Genomic DNA, 13,203 nt, shown 5'->3' with positions numbered 1-13,203 from the left:
TAAAAACAAATTTGGATGTGGGAACTGTGTCGTTTTGGAAGGCTTACTATCGATTATCGATACACAAGCACTTGAGCGTCACCAGTGAAATATATTAACTACATGAGAGGTTACAACAATATTAAAATTCATGTTTCTTTTGTTGACAGTTTCCGCACCAGGAAATGTGAGAGGTGTAAAGATAAGTGTGGATCGGGGTCAGGATCCGCCTCTCATTAGGCTGTCCTGGTTACCACCAAGAGATTTAGGAACCGCAGGAAAAGTAGATCATTATGATATTAGATGGGGAAGAATTACTCACAAAAATAAATCTTCTGAACCAGATTTCTTCTTACAACAACCAGATTTTGACTCTGTGCCAAATATAACTCGTCTTTCAGCAGTAAGTAGGATATATAATTGTATCTAAATTTAGGCATCAAATATAGCTCGAACAACAACAAAAAAACGGGAAAAAACCAAATCACCACATAGTAAACACACTTAAACATATTCTGCGCCTTAAATATGAAACTTTAAAACAGCAATAGCATCTACAAAAGGCTTGTCACGATCAATAAATTTCCTTGTAGACACTTTTTCATAGACTATTCAATTAATAGATATAAGAAGATGTGGTATGAGAGCCAATAAGACAACTCTCCATCCTTGTTACAATTCATAAAGTAAACCATTATATGTAAAGGTACGGTCTTCAAAATAAAGTCTAGGCTCACATCGAACAGCAAGCTATAAAATGCCCCAAAAATTATTAGTGTATGTAAACCATTCAAACGGGAAAACAAACTGTCTTATGAACCACATAAAATAATGACAACCACTGAAAATCAGATTCCTGGCTTTGGACAGTTGCAAACAATTGCAGCGGGATTTAACGTTTAAATGGTACCAAACCTTCTCCCTTTTTTGTGGTATTTTTTTCCCGAATCAAGATATTATAAGATTATGTGCCAATACATGTTATTTTGTTCTGAAAAGACGACAAGAATATTGAATACTTTTGTTGTATAATTTTACTATTCACTTTTGATATCTATCATGTACATTCATGTTGGTTTAGTTAATTATCTTCTCTCATAAATCTATACAGATTGGCTTATGTATTTAAAATATATCTTTTATAAATGTATTGTGTGGTTTTATACATAAGGTGAGACGTAAATAAAAAAAAAATGTTGAATTGAACTTTTTTGAAACAGTAGTATAACATCACAACATAGAAAGACACACTATAAAGTATAAATTAAGCACATACCCACAACTCAATTGATCTATTGGTAGTTTATTTTAGCTGGCTATTTGTCTCACAGGTCAAATGGAGTTCATGAACTAAAATTTATGTTTTATAAATTAACTCACTTGTAGCATAGAAAATATGTTGTTTCAAAATGCCGCAAGTTTATTGTTTTCTTCTTGGTATTGAATAAATATTGAGACACCTTTTGAACAATTTTTGTGGCAATTGTCAATGGCAGTCAGGAGTATTAAAGAACATTAGTTGTTCGATCTGCTAGTCAAATACGTTTTGTTAAAATATATTTTTTTTCACTCTAGCTTTTGGTCTATTGGAAAATGTTGTTTGTGCTGTATTTAGCCCCTCTACAACGAAGTTTGTTACATGCACACGTAAAAAAAATAATCCACCACAATAATAGGGTTGAACGTTGTTTTCAATTTAGACATGTTTATAAATATGATACTGTTCAGGCGATTTGGTGGCACGATATCTCAGTAGCATGAGGTCGAATCCCGACGACAGAAGAACAAAACATTTGCGAAAGCAAATTAACAGATCTAACATTGTTGGGTTGATGTTTAGACGAGTTATATGTATGTAGGACTCAAATCTATGGTGGGTTCCAAATCTATGGCAGATTTCTAATTTATGGTAAATGCGACGTCATGCCATCCCAAATCTATGGCAGATTTGTTTTTCCAATCCTAAAATATGGCAAGTTTTGTAACTTCCTAATCTATGGCGGATTTTAGTTGTTTTCAAATCTATGGCAAATGTTGTTCAAATGGAAAATAATGCAGTACATTTTTGCCAATATACGACAACAGGAGCATGTCTATAAGCATTTGTGAAATAAATATTCCATAATGGTCAACCCAAAAAAATCAAAGAGGATGAATTCATATACCTTAATACAGACTTCAAGATCCAAATAATGTGCTCTGTAAAAAAAAAAATTTTAATCTGTGCATGGTACCTGTTTAACCCATTCATTTAACCAACTAATAAGTCCTTAATGTTTAACAAACAAGAAGGGCGCTTTTGATAATATTTTTTTTTTAAAGTTACAAATAAAAATGAACAATATGAATTTTCAAATACTATTTATTTCAGAGATATCGTTAATACATCTTTTTTATTTGATGACAATTAAAATCCAATTTGTGTCCGGTAATTTTATCGTGCACTTGCTAAGCTGTGACAGCCGTAGACAGTAAAATACTACTAAAACTCCATTTCTAAAATATGTGGTACTGAAAATAGCGGTGCCCTTATTTATCGCGGACTTCAGCCGGTACATCAAAATGTGTCCCTCTTCGGGATAATAGGTCAAATCTTCCTTTAAACCTCCCGCTAATTGTTGTCAAGGAAATACTTTCATCTTGACTGATTTTCAAATCTATAAGTTTTGCCAGCGTTAGTGGCGGCGAAGATATAATATGGCGTTATTCAATTGTGACGTTATATGTTACTCCTTCCCCAAGATCTGCCACAGATTTGGAGAAAACAAAAATCTGCCACAGATTTGAGTTGTTTGGCGTTTGTAACGTCACATTTACCATAGATTAGGAATCTACCATAGATTTGGAACTCGCCATAGATTTGAGTCCTACATTTATATTCAAGTATTCCACATTCCAAACTAAAAGACAAATTGAAAGAGTTGGTATTACTTTGCTTCATAAAAAAGAATGGCCAACGTAGATACAAGTATCTTGTCTTAGGGAGGGATAAATCCTGCTTTGTAAAGAATCCCTCTGATTCAAACAAAAAATTCTCTGAAACTGACATTATCAAGATGCTTTATTTCTTGATTGACAACATATTTGTTACGTTCGGAGGACGTGTATTTCAACAGACTGTCGGCATTCCAATGGGAACAAACTGTGTTCCTCTACTTTCCGACTTGTTTCTTTATTATTATGAGGCTGACTTCATACAGGAACTTCTTAGGAAGAAATATAAGAAGTTAGCAATATCCTTTAACTCTACTTTCCGCTATATAGATGATTTTCTTTCACTTAACAATTTAAAATTTGGTGACTATGTGGAACGCATCTATCCCATCGAACTAGAGATAAAGGATACTACAGATACAGTTAAGTCGGCTTCATATCTTGACTTTCATCTAGAAATTGACAATGAGTGTCGGTTGAAAACAAAACTTTACGACAAAAGAAATGATTTCAGCTTTCCAATTGTGAGCTTTCCATTTCTAAGTAGCAACATTTCAGTAGCACCTGCTTACGGGGTATATATCTCCCAATTGATACGATATTCCCGTGCTTGCATTTCCTATCATGATTTTCTTGATAGAGGGTTGCTGCTCACAGGGAAGCTATTAAACCAAGAGTTCCAAATGGTGAAGTTGAAATCATCCCTTCGTAAATTTTACGGACGCCATCACGAGTTGGTTGACAGTTATGGAATTACCGTTTCACAAATGCTATCGGATATGTTCCTTACGTCGTAACTACCATCCCCTTCCCTTTCATGAATGTGACCTACCGAATTAGACTATTTACCGGATTTGTAATCACATAAGCAACACCACGGGTGCCACATGTGCTTACCCTTCCGGAGCACGGGTGATCGCCCCTAGTTTTTGGTGGGGTTCGTGTTGTTTATTCTTTAGTTTTCTATGTTGTGTCACGTGAACTATTGTTTTTCTGTTTGTCTTTTTTCATTTTTAGCCATGGCGTTGTCAGTTTGTTTTAGATTTATGAGTTTGACTCTCCCTTTGGTATCTTTTGTCCCTCTTCAATTGTTTTCTGTTTAGTATTAAATTTATATTAAGATCCATTTTGTTACATCTTGTGATCAATTTTATTTGGCAATCGCCAATGGCATTCAGCAGGGTTAAAGAAAATCAGTTGTTCGACCTGTTAGTCAAATGCGTTTTGTTTGAATATACTTTTTCACTTTTTTGGTCGTTTGGAAAATGTTGTTTGTGCTGTATTTAGACCCTTCTACAACGAAATTTGTTTTACATGCATACGTTTAAAAATTATGGTTTTTATCCAACGCGGTTATAGGTTGAACGTAGTTTTCAATTTAGACTCGTATATATATATATATATATACTTCATTTTTATGAAGCCCATGTGGTCTAGTGGTCTAGCGGGACGGCTACAGTGGAGATGTCACGATATCTCCGAAGCATGGGTTCGAATTCCGGCGAGGGAACAAAAAGGCGATAGCAAATTTACAGATTTAACATTGTTGGGTTGATGTTTAGACGAGCTGTATATACATGATGTACACAGCCATGTATCATCATCCCTGCTGGTTATCCGATGGATAAATTTGTTGTAGATTTGTCACTGGCTCAGACGTACTTATAAATATGATTATTTTCTGTGACTGTATCTTACATTAATTTGTAGGATCCTTTGATCTGAGCGTCACTGATGAGTCTTATGTGGACGAAACGCGCGTCTGGCGTATGAAATTATAATCCTGGTACTTTTGATAACTATTTCCTATAAATAATTAAGCTGGTCTGTAAAAATAATATCTCCATGCCTTATATATCATGTACGCTTGATTAAAACTGACGTGGAAAGGTAACACCCGGCTACCGCAAGCGTCATTTTTATGAAGCCCAGGTGGTCGTGTGGTCTAGCGGGACGGCTACAGTTCAGGCGATTAAGTGTCACGATATCTCAGTAGCATGGGTTCGAATCCCGGCGGGGGAAGAACAAAAAATTTTGCGAAAGCAAATTTACAGATCTATATATAAACGAGTCTAAATTGAAAACTACGTTCAAACCTATGACTGCGTTGGATAAAAACCGCAATTTTTATACGTGTGCATGTCAAACAAATTTCGTTGTAGAAGGGTCTAAAAACAGCACAAACAACATTTTCCAAAAGACCAAAAGAGTGAAAAAGTATATTTAAACAAAACGCATTTGACTAACAGGTCGAACAACTGATGTTCTTTAACCCTGCTGACTACCATTGGCGATTGCCAAATAAAATTGATCACAGGTTGTAACAAAATGGATCTTATTATAAATTTAATACGTCACAGAAAGAAAAAAAATAATTGTTAACTTGTGGACAGGATGTTGTGCCACAAACATTCGGTGTCAATATTTCTTTAGTACACCATATCCGGATTTCGACAATAAATGTCTCTTCAGTGATGTTAGGGATCGAAACGGTATTTGGAAGGCCATATAAAAAGCACCCTCATTTTTAGAGAAAGTACCCTCATTTTTAGATTAACTCTTGAATTTTAAGAGTCAATATATAGGATGAACGGATCATATAAACCGGAGGGAAAATATGATACATGCCCAAACAAAAAATATAAACGAGTCTAAATTGAAAACTACGTTCAAACCTATGACTGCGTTGGATAAAAACCGCAATTTTTATACGTGTGCATGTCAAACAAATTTCGTTGTAGAAGGGTCTAAAAACAGCACAAACAACATTTTCCAAAAGACCAAAAGAGTGAAAAAGTATATTTAAACAAAACGCATTTGACAAACAGGTCGAACAACTGATGTTCTTTAACCCTGCTGACTGCCATTGGCGATTGCCAAATAAAATTGATCACAGGTTGTAACAAAATGGATCTTATTATAAATTTAATACGTCACAGAAAGAAAAAAAATAATTGTTAACTTGTGGACAGGATGTTGTGCCACAAACATTCGGTGTCAATATTTCTTTAGTACACCATATCCGGATTTCGACAATAAATGTCTCTTCAGTGATGTTAGGGATCGAAACGGTATTTGGAAGGCCATATAAAAAGCACCCTCATTTTTAGAGAAAGTACCCTCATTTTTAGATTAACTCTTGAATTTTAAGAGTCAATATATAGGATGAACGGATCATATAAACCGGAGGGAAAATATGATACATGCCCAAACAAAAAATATAAACGAGTCTAAATTGAAAACTACGTTCAAACCTATGACTGCGTTGGATAAAAACCGCAATTTTTATACGTGTGCATGTCAAACAAATTTCGTTGTAGAAGGGTCTAAAAACAGCACAAACAACATTTTCCAAAAGACCAAAAGAGTGAAAAAGTATATTTAAACAAAACGCATTTGACAAACAGGTCGAACAACTGATGTTCTTTAACCCTGCTGACTGCCATTGGCGATTGCCAAATAAAATTGATCACAGGTTGTAACAAAATGGATCTTATTATAAATTTAATACGTCACAGAAAGAAAAAAAATAATTGTTAACTTGTGGACAGGATGTTGTGCCACAAACATTCGGTGTCAATATTTCTTTAGTACACCATATCCGGATTTCGACAATAAATGTCTCTTCAGTGATGTTAGGGATCGAAACGGTATTTGGAAGGCCATATAAAAAGCACCCTCATTTTTAGAGAAAGTACCCTCATTTTTAGATTAACTCTTGAATTTTAAGAGTCAATATATAGGATGAACGGATCATATAAACCGGAGGGAAAATATGATACATGCCCAAACAAAAAATATAAACGAGTCTAAATTGAAAACTACGTTCAAACCTATGACTGCGTTGGATAAAAACCGCAATTTTTATACGTGTGCATGTCAAACAAATTTCGTTGTAGAAGGGTCTAAAAACAGCACAAACAACATTTTCCAAAAGACCAAAAGAGTGAAAAAGTATATTTAAACAAAACGCATTTGACTAACAGGTCGAACAACTGATGTTCTTTAACCCTGCTGACTGCCATTGGCGATTGCCAAATAAAATTGATCACAGGTTGTAACAAAATGGATCTTATTATAAATTTAATACGTCACAGAAAGAAAAAAATAATTGTTAACTTGTGGACAGGATGTTGTGCCACAAACATTCGGTGTCAATATTTCTTTAGTACACCATATCCGGATTTCGACAATAAATGTCTCTTCAGTGATGTTAGGGATCGAAACGGTATTTGGAAGGCCATATAAAAAGCACCCTCATTTTTAGAGAAAGTACCCTCATTTTTAGATTAACTCTTGAATTTTAAGAGTCAATATATAGGATATATATATACATTTCTTTTCATCGTCAGTTTTAATCTAGAGTTGTCACTGACTCAGACGTACTTATATATAGGCGAAAATAATAATTTTCACATGTGCAGATATATATATATTTATTAGATAAGATACTAAAATAAGTAACAAGAGATCAGTTCCAGCTCAATCGGTTGCATCATTCTATTGGGGCTCATCAGGAATACATAATATATAAATCTGTATTTTAATACATGTACTCATCTACATTGTAAGATACAAAATAAACTTACCAAAAGCAGGCATATATCATTGCAGTGGAACGTTTTTTGAAAAACTAAGGATTTTCTACCTCAGTAATAGATTACCTAAGCTGTATTCGACAAAACTTTAAGGAACTTTTGGTCCTCAATGTGCTTCAACTTCGTACTTTATGTGGATTTTTGATTTTTTTTTTATTCGATCGTCAATGATGAGTCTTTTGTAAACGAAACGCGCGTCAGGCGTAACTATAGAATTTTAATCTTGGAGTTTATTTACATATTTTGAAAACAATTTTTGATTTCTCATTACAAACTAAAGCTATAATAAATTTGAATAAAACATAAAAGTTGGTCAACGTAAAAAACGATACACGGCGATGTATTTTTCTTATAATGATATTGACGAGGTTCATAATTGCCAAGATTTTAGGCGAAAACGCGAAAAAATTATTAGCATGAAATTCAAAAAGCGAAATAAGAACTTAAAATTTAAAATCAACATGGTCTGCTCAATATTTTGATTGCCTTTTCATATATTTGAATACTTCATTCCCATCTTCGAAGTTAAGTGAGGGATTTTGTCATCATTTTCCGCTAAATAAATTGTGTTCAATATCTCGGGTTTTTCCAACTTTCAAATTTGGTTTTAATCATATGCATTTGTTTTTGTAAATGAATGTTTTTCACCGTATCATTCAACAATCCTTCCTATCTATTACTATAGTATTAATGTATGGACTTTTTCATATTGGCCCTGTAACATGCCCGAGGTATTAATAATGGCCAAGGATGGTTGTAATGGCCCTGAGGCAACGCTGTGTTTAATTGCTATTTAAATTCATTTCATCTAGCAAATATAAAGTAGCTGGGAAGAATAAATCAGACAGTTTAACTATTCCTAAAGTCTGCATTCTGAGGATTGAACAACGAAAATGAAACAGTGATAATAATCGAAAGTCGTACTCGAAAAAGGCTGTGAAATATTTCCGTTTTAAGTCGTTACAAAACAATGAACATCATTTAAACTTGTTTTTATTATATTAAGTTTAAAAAAAATAAATAAAATAATGTCACACTTATTTAAAGAAATAAACGACATTTTGATTGAATCGATGTCCCGTTTCATCTGTTCATAATGCATGACTGTGATTTCGTAATGCACGGGTGAGATTTCGTAATGCATGACTGAGATTTCGTAATGACTGGCTGTAGCAATTTCTCCGTTCATAATAACCAGATGTCGAAATTTTCCTTTTATAAAGCATGGGCATTTCTATACATACTTTGTAGTAAGTTGGTTAATAAACTTTATGATCAATCGGATTTTCTTTTGTTGATTAGTATAGATAATCATAGATAGTCTACCAATAGATAAAAGATTACAGGTTTTGTGTATAATCTTTTAAATTTCAAAGTAAAACGTGCATGCGTTATATATAAAAAAAATTACATATTATGGCAAATTCCCTACAGGCATTATCACATGCTTTAAACTAATGATGAAATAGATATATTTCCTAAAGAAATTAAAAAAAAAAATACGTCATCAAGTTTTCTTAATTTCCCTTCGCTTAATTGGAAGTTTTTTTGTGTGTTTGATATGTATATAACAATTAGTCATTGCTTTTTGTGTTAAATAGGTATAAAACAAATAGAAGTCAAAGTCCTTATTGCTTTATGTGTTAAACAGGTATAAAACAACTATGTCGTAGTCACATTGCTTTCTGTGTTTAATAGGTATAAAACAACTAAGTCATAGTCCCAATGCTTTTTGTGTTTGAAAGGTGTAAAACAACTTAGTCATAGTCGCATTGCTTTTTGTGTTTAAAAGGTATATAACAACTAAGTTATAGTCGCATTGCATTCATGAACTTGAAATATTTATCATTTGGATCGTATTAATATGAAATTACTAGCTTGAATTGGTATTTTAAAACACATTTTTCAGACTTCCAAAGAATTCACAGTAGCCGTTACATATGCTGATTTGATTTCAACTCTGTATGAATATGGTTTTCAGGTATATATGTGTTTATCGAAGTTGCACTGCAAGACATTTTTTTTTAAAGCCATGTCTCTTCGGGCTACACGTTTTCAAACAAACTAATTTCGCTCAAAATATGACATACTGACGTGAATTATGTATTTTAAAATGCTAGAAAATATGTTGTCCTTATCTTTTTTCATAAAATTTCCATGCTTTTTTGTGTAATATATCAGGCCTGATGTAGATCTGTTTTTATTGCAAGCTATATATTTGTAACACGAATTTGTACTAAGCTAAGACATTTTTTTTTATTTCTAATGTTTATTATTGTCTATTGTTAAATGTACAAGAAAATATTTGATCAATGTATCGTTAAAAGAGAGGGGGACAGTCAAACTCATAAATCGAATATAAACTGACAACGCCATGCTAAAAATGAAAAAGACAAACAGACGACAATCAATAGAACACATGACACAACATAGAAAGCTACAGATTAAGCAAAACAAACCCCACTTAAACTAGGGGTAATCTCGGGTGCTCCGAAAGGGTAAGCAGATCCTGCTAGTCGTGTGTTGCTTATAACAAATCCGGTAAATAGTCTAATTCGGTATGTCACATTCATGAAAGGGACGGGGATTGTCGTTTCGACGTAAGGAACATATCCGATATCATATTCCATAACGGTCAATTAACTCTTGATGGCGTCCGTAAGATTTACAAGGGGTGATTTCAACTTCACCATTTGGAACTCCTGACTTAATAGCTTCCTTGTGAGCATAAACACTCTATCAAGAAAATCATGGTAGAAACGCAAGCGCGGGAATATCAATTGAGCGATACATAACCCGTATACAGGTGCTTCTGGAATGTTGCTATTTAGAAATGGAAAGTTCACAATTGGAAAGCTAAAATCATCTCTTTTGTTGTAATGTTTTGTTTTCAACCGACCCTCGTTGTCAATATGTAGATATAAGTCTTTTTTTTTTTTAAATTCTTTAAAAAATAAAAGCATGACTGAAGACAATTTATATTTGAATTTAGATAATATCTGTTGCACCAAATCAAATGCTAACAGAGTCGGAGTATGGACTTTTTGAGATATACAGAATACAGTCGTCAAGAAATGGACACACTATACACGGTAGTATATATATTTATCAATTTTTCTATTTTTAGCTTACCTTGCCCAAAGCCCAAAGTAATTTTTTTGTAATCTCTTGGTGTCATGTACCGTATGTCTTCTTTTGAAACATCTTCTTAATAACTACTGGACCAAATTTAACCAAACTTGGCCACAATAACTATTGGGGCATCTAGTTTTAGAATGTGTCCGAAGACCCATCCGACATAGATAACATGTCTATTAATTTTAAGTTGTAAACCGTTATGTCGTTGGTTGAGAGTTCGCATTGGCAACTTTACAACATCTTCATATATTTGTAGATTTGACAGGGGCAAACAAATTCCAAGTGTTGGGCTTTCATCCTTTTGTCCGTTTTAATCATAACTGGTAGACATATTCTTAAAGAACTAGTGTCCTTACAAGACGAAATTCATATTTTTTTTCACTTTTTGATCTTATCTTGAAAATTGAAATAGCGGGATACTTTATGTAACACAATTGTTTGAATGGATAAGATATACAGATAAGGCAAGATGACTAAAATCGTATATCAACTCCTGTTGGAGTTATATCTTTTTTAGTAACGACTTTGCTTTTTGTTTTAAGCATTCTTGTTAAATATGTTTTAATAGTTTTCCTTGCATGACGATTTTTTTCCATTTTTAGCTCACCTTTCCTAAAAGGAAATGTGAGCTTTTGCCATCACTTGGCGTCCGTCGTCGTCGTCCGTCGTCGTCGTTGTAAACTATTTCAAAGATCTTCTCCTCTGAAACTACTGAACCAATTACAACCAAAGTTTAGCTGAATGATCCTTAGGGTATCTACAATAAAGATTGTGTTTTATTTTCCATATTTTGTGAAAAAAAAACATGGCCGCCATGGCTAAAAAAAGAACATGGGGGTAAAATGCAGTTTTTGGCTTATATCTCAAAAACGAAAGCATTTAGAGCAAATCTGACATGGTTAAAACTGTTTATTAGGTCAAGATCTATCAGCCCTGAAATTTTCAGATGAATCAAACAACCCATTGTTGGGTTGCTGCCACTTAATTGGTAATTTTAAGGAAATTTTGCAGTTTTTGGTCATTATCTTGAATATTATTATAGATAAAGATAAACTGTAAACAGCAAAAATAATCAGTAAAGTAAGATCTACAAATAAGTTAATATGACCAAAATTGTCAATTGACCCCTTAAGGGGTTATTGTCCTTTTATGACAATTTTTCACAATTTGTTAATCATATTTGCTAACTTTAAAAAATCTTCTCCTCTAAAACTACTCAACCAAATTCAACCAAACTTCAACTGAATGATCAGTAGAGTAAATAAAGTTTGTGTTTTATTTTCTATTTCGTCAAAAAACATGGCCGTCATGGCTAAACATAGAACACAGGGTAAAATGCAGTTTTTGGCTTATATCTCAAAAACTCCAGCATTTACAGCAAATAAGACAAGAAGTTAAAGTATTTATTAGGTCAAGGTCTACCTGTCCTGAAATTTTCAGCCGAATTGGGTAACTGGTTTTTCAGGTATAATGCCCCTGAATTGATGATTTTAAAGAAATTTTGCAGTTTTTGGTTATTATTTTGAATATTATTATAGATACAGATAAACTGTTAATAGCAAAAATGTTAAGCAAAGTAAGATCTACAAATAAGTCGATTTGACAAAAATTGTCAATTGACCCCTTAATGAGTTATTGCCCTTTAAAGATTTTTTTCACAATTCGTTGACTTTCTTTAAAAAATCTTCTCCTTTGAAACTGCTGTATCAATTTCAGCCAAACTTAGGCTAAATGAGTTTCAGAGTATCTAGTATAAATTTTATATTTTATTTCCTTGTATGTCAAGAAACATAGCTCCTATGGCTAAAATAGAACATAGGAGAAAATGATTTTTTTTTTGCTTTGAAGAAAATAGGACGATTCAAAGAACATTTAAATAAATTGAAAAGTCAAAATAATCATTGATGAGCGATTTAACCAAAAAAATTAAGGTGAGCGATTCAGGCTCTTGAGAGCCTCTTGTTTGTTTTCTTGTGGCATTGCCTGCAAACATACAGTCACATAATTAAGTTAAGATACACAAATGATTTAACAATTTCGAGAGTCAGTCGACTCCTTATTGAAGCTTTAATTGGCTCTGATGATTTTACAAATGTTTTGCGCGTATTTGCCTACTATCTTGAAAACTATCGTTAGATGTATAGCAAATTTAATCAGCAAGACAAGATCTGGAAGTCAGCATGACAGAAATAAACAGTCGATTAATTATTGGAGTAACGTCTCTACCATTTTTATGTATGATCAAAATCGTCAGTTGACTACTTATTGATTTTTTGCTTATTAAACGCGATTTATGCTTATTATCGTAAAGACTTGAAAAGATTAATTAAGAAATAATTCATGGGGGCTTGAATATATCGTTTTAAAATTTAGATATATTCAAGCCCCCATGAATTATTTCGATTCTAATAGGTCAAATACGGCAATTATGTTGGATCGAAGCGCTCTAGGTTGAGGCAAATATTTGCCATTCCCAGAAATAAACACACTATTTAATTTGCGTAAAAGAACGGAGCAAACTGAAATAGTGACATACTTAAACTACTTAAAATAA

At 33.1% G+C, this 13,203-nt stretch overlaps 1 protein-coding gene across 1 annotated transcript in view; it reads left to right on the top strand.

The window, feature by feature from the left end:
* The window catches only part of LOC134710317 (uncharacterized), a 176,809-nt gene that overhangs the window by 45,573 nt on the left and 118,033 nt on the right, over window positions 1-13,203 (top strand). The window contains exons 12-14 of the mRNA XM_063570626.1: window positions 150-382; window positions 9,421-9,492; window positions 10,504-10,603. Coding sequence (XP_063426696.1) covers window positions 150-382; window positions 9,421-9,492; window positions 10,504-10,603 — 405 coding nt within the window. The remainder of the gene's footprint in view (window positions 1-149; window positions 383-9,420; window positions 9,493-10,503; window positions 10,604-13,203) is intronic.

The sequence above is a fragment of the Mytilus trossulus genome, chromosome 3, assembly GCF_036588685.1.
Source record: "Mytilus trossulus isolate FHL-02 chromosome 3, PNRI_Mtr1.1.1.hap1, whole genome shotgun sequence".
Lineage (NCBI taxonomy): Eukaryota > Metazoa > Mollusca > Bivalvia > Mytilida > Mytilidae > Mytilus > Mytilus trossulus.
The sequence above is the reverse complement of the archived record's forward strand: the minus strand, read 5'-3'. Positions and strand labels throughout refer to the sequence as shown.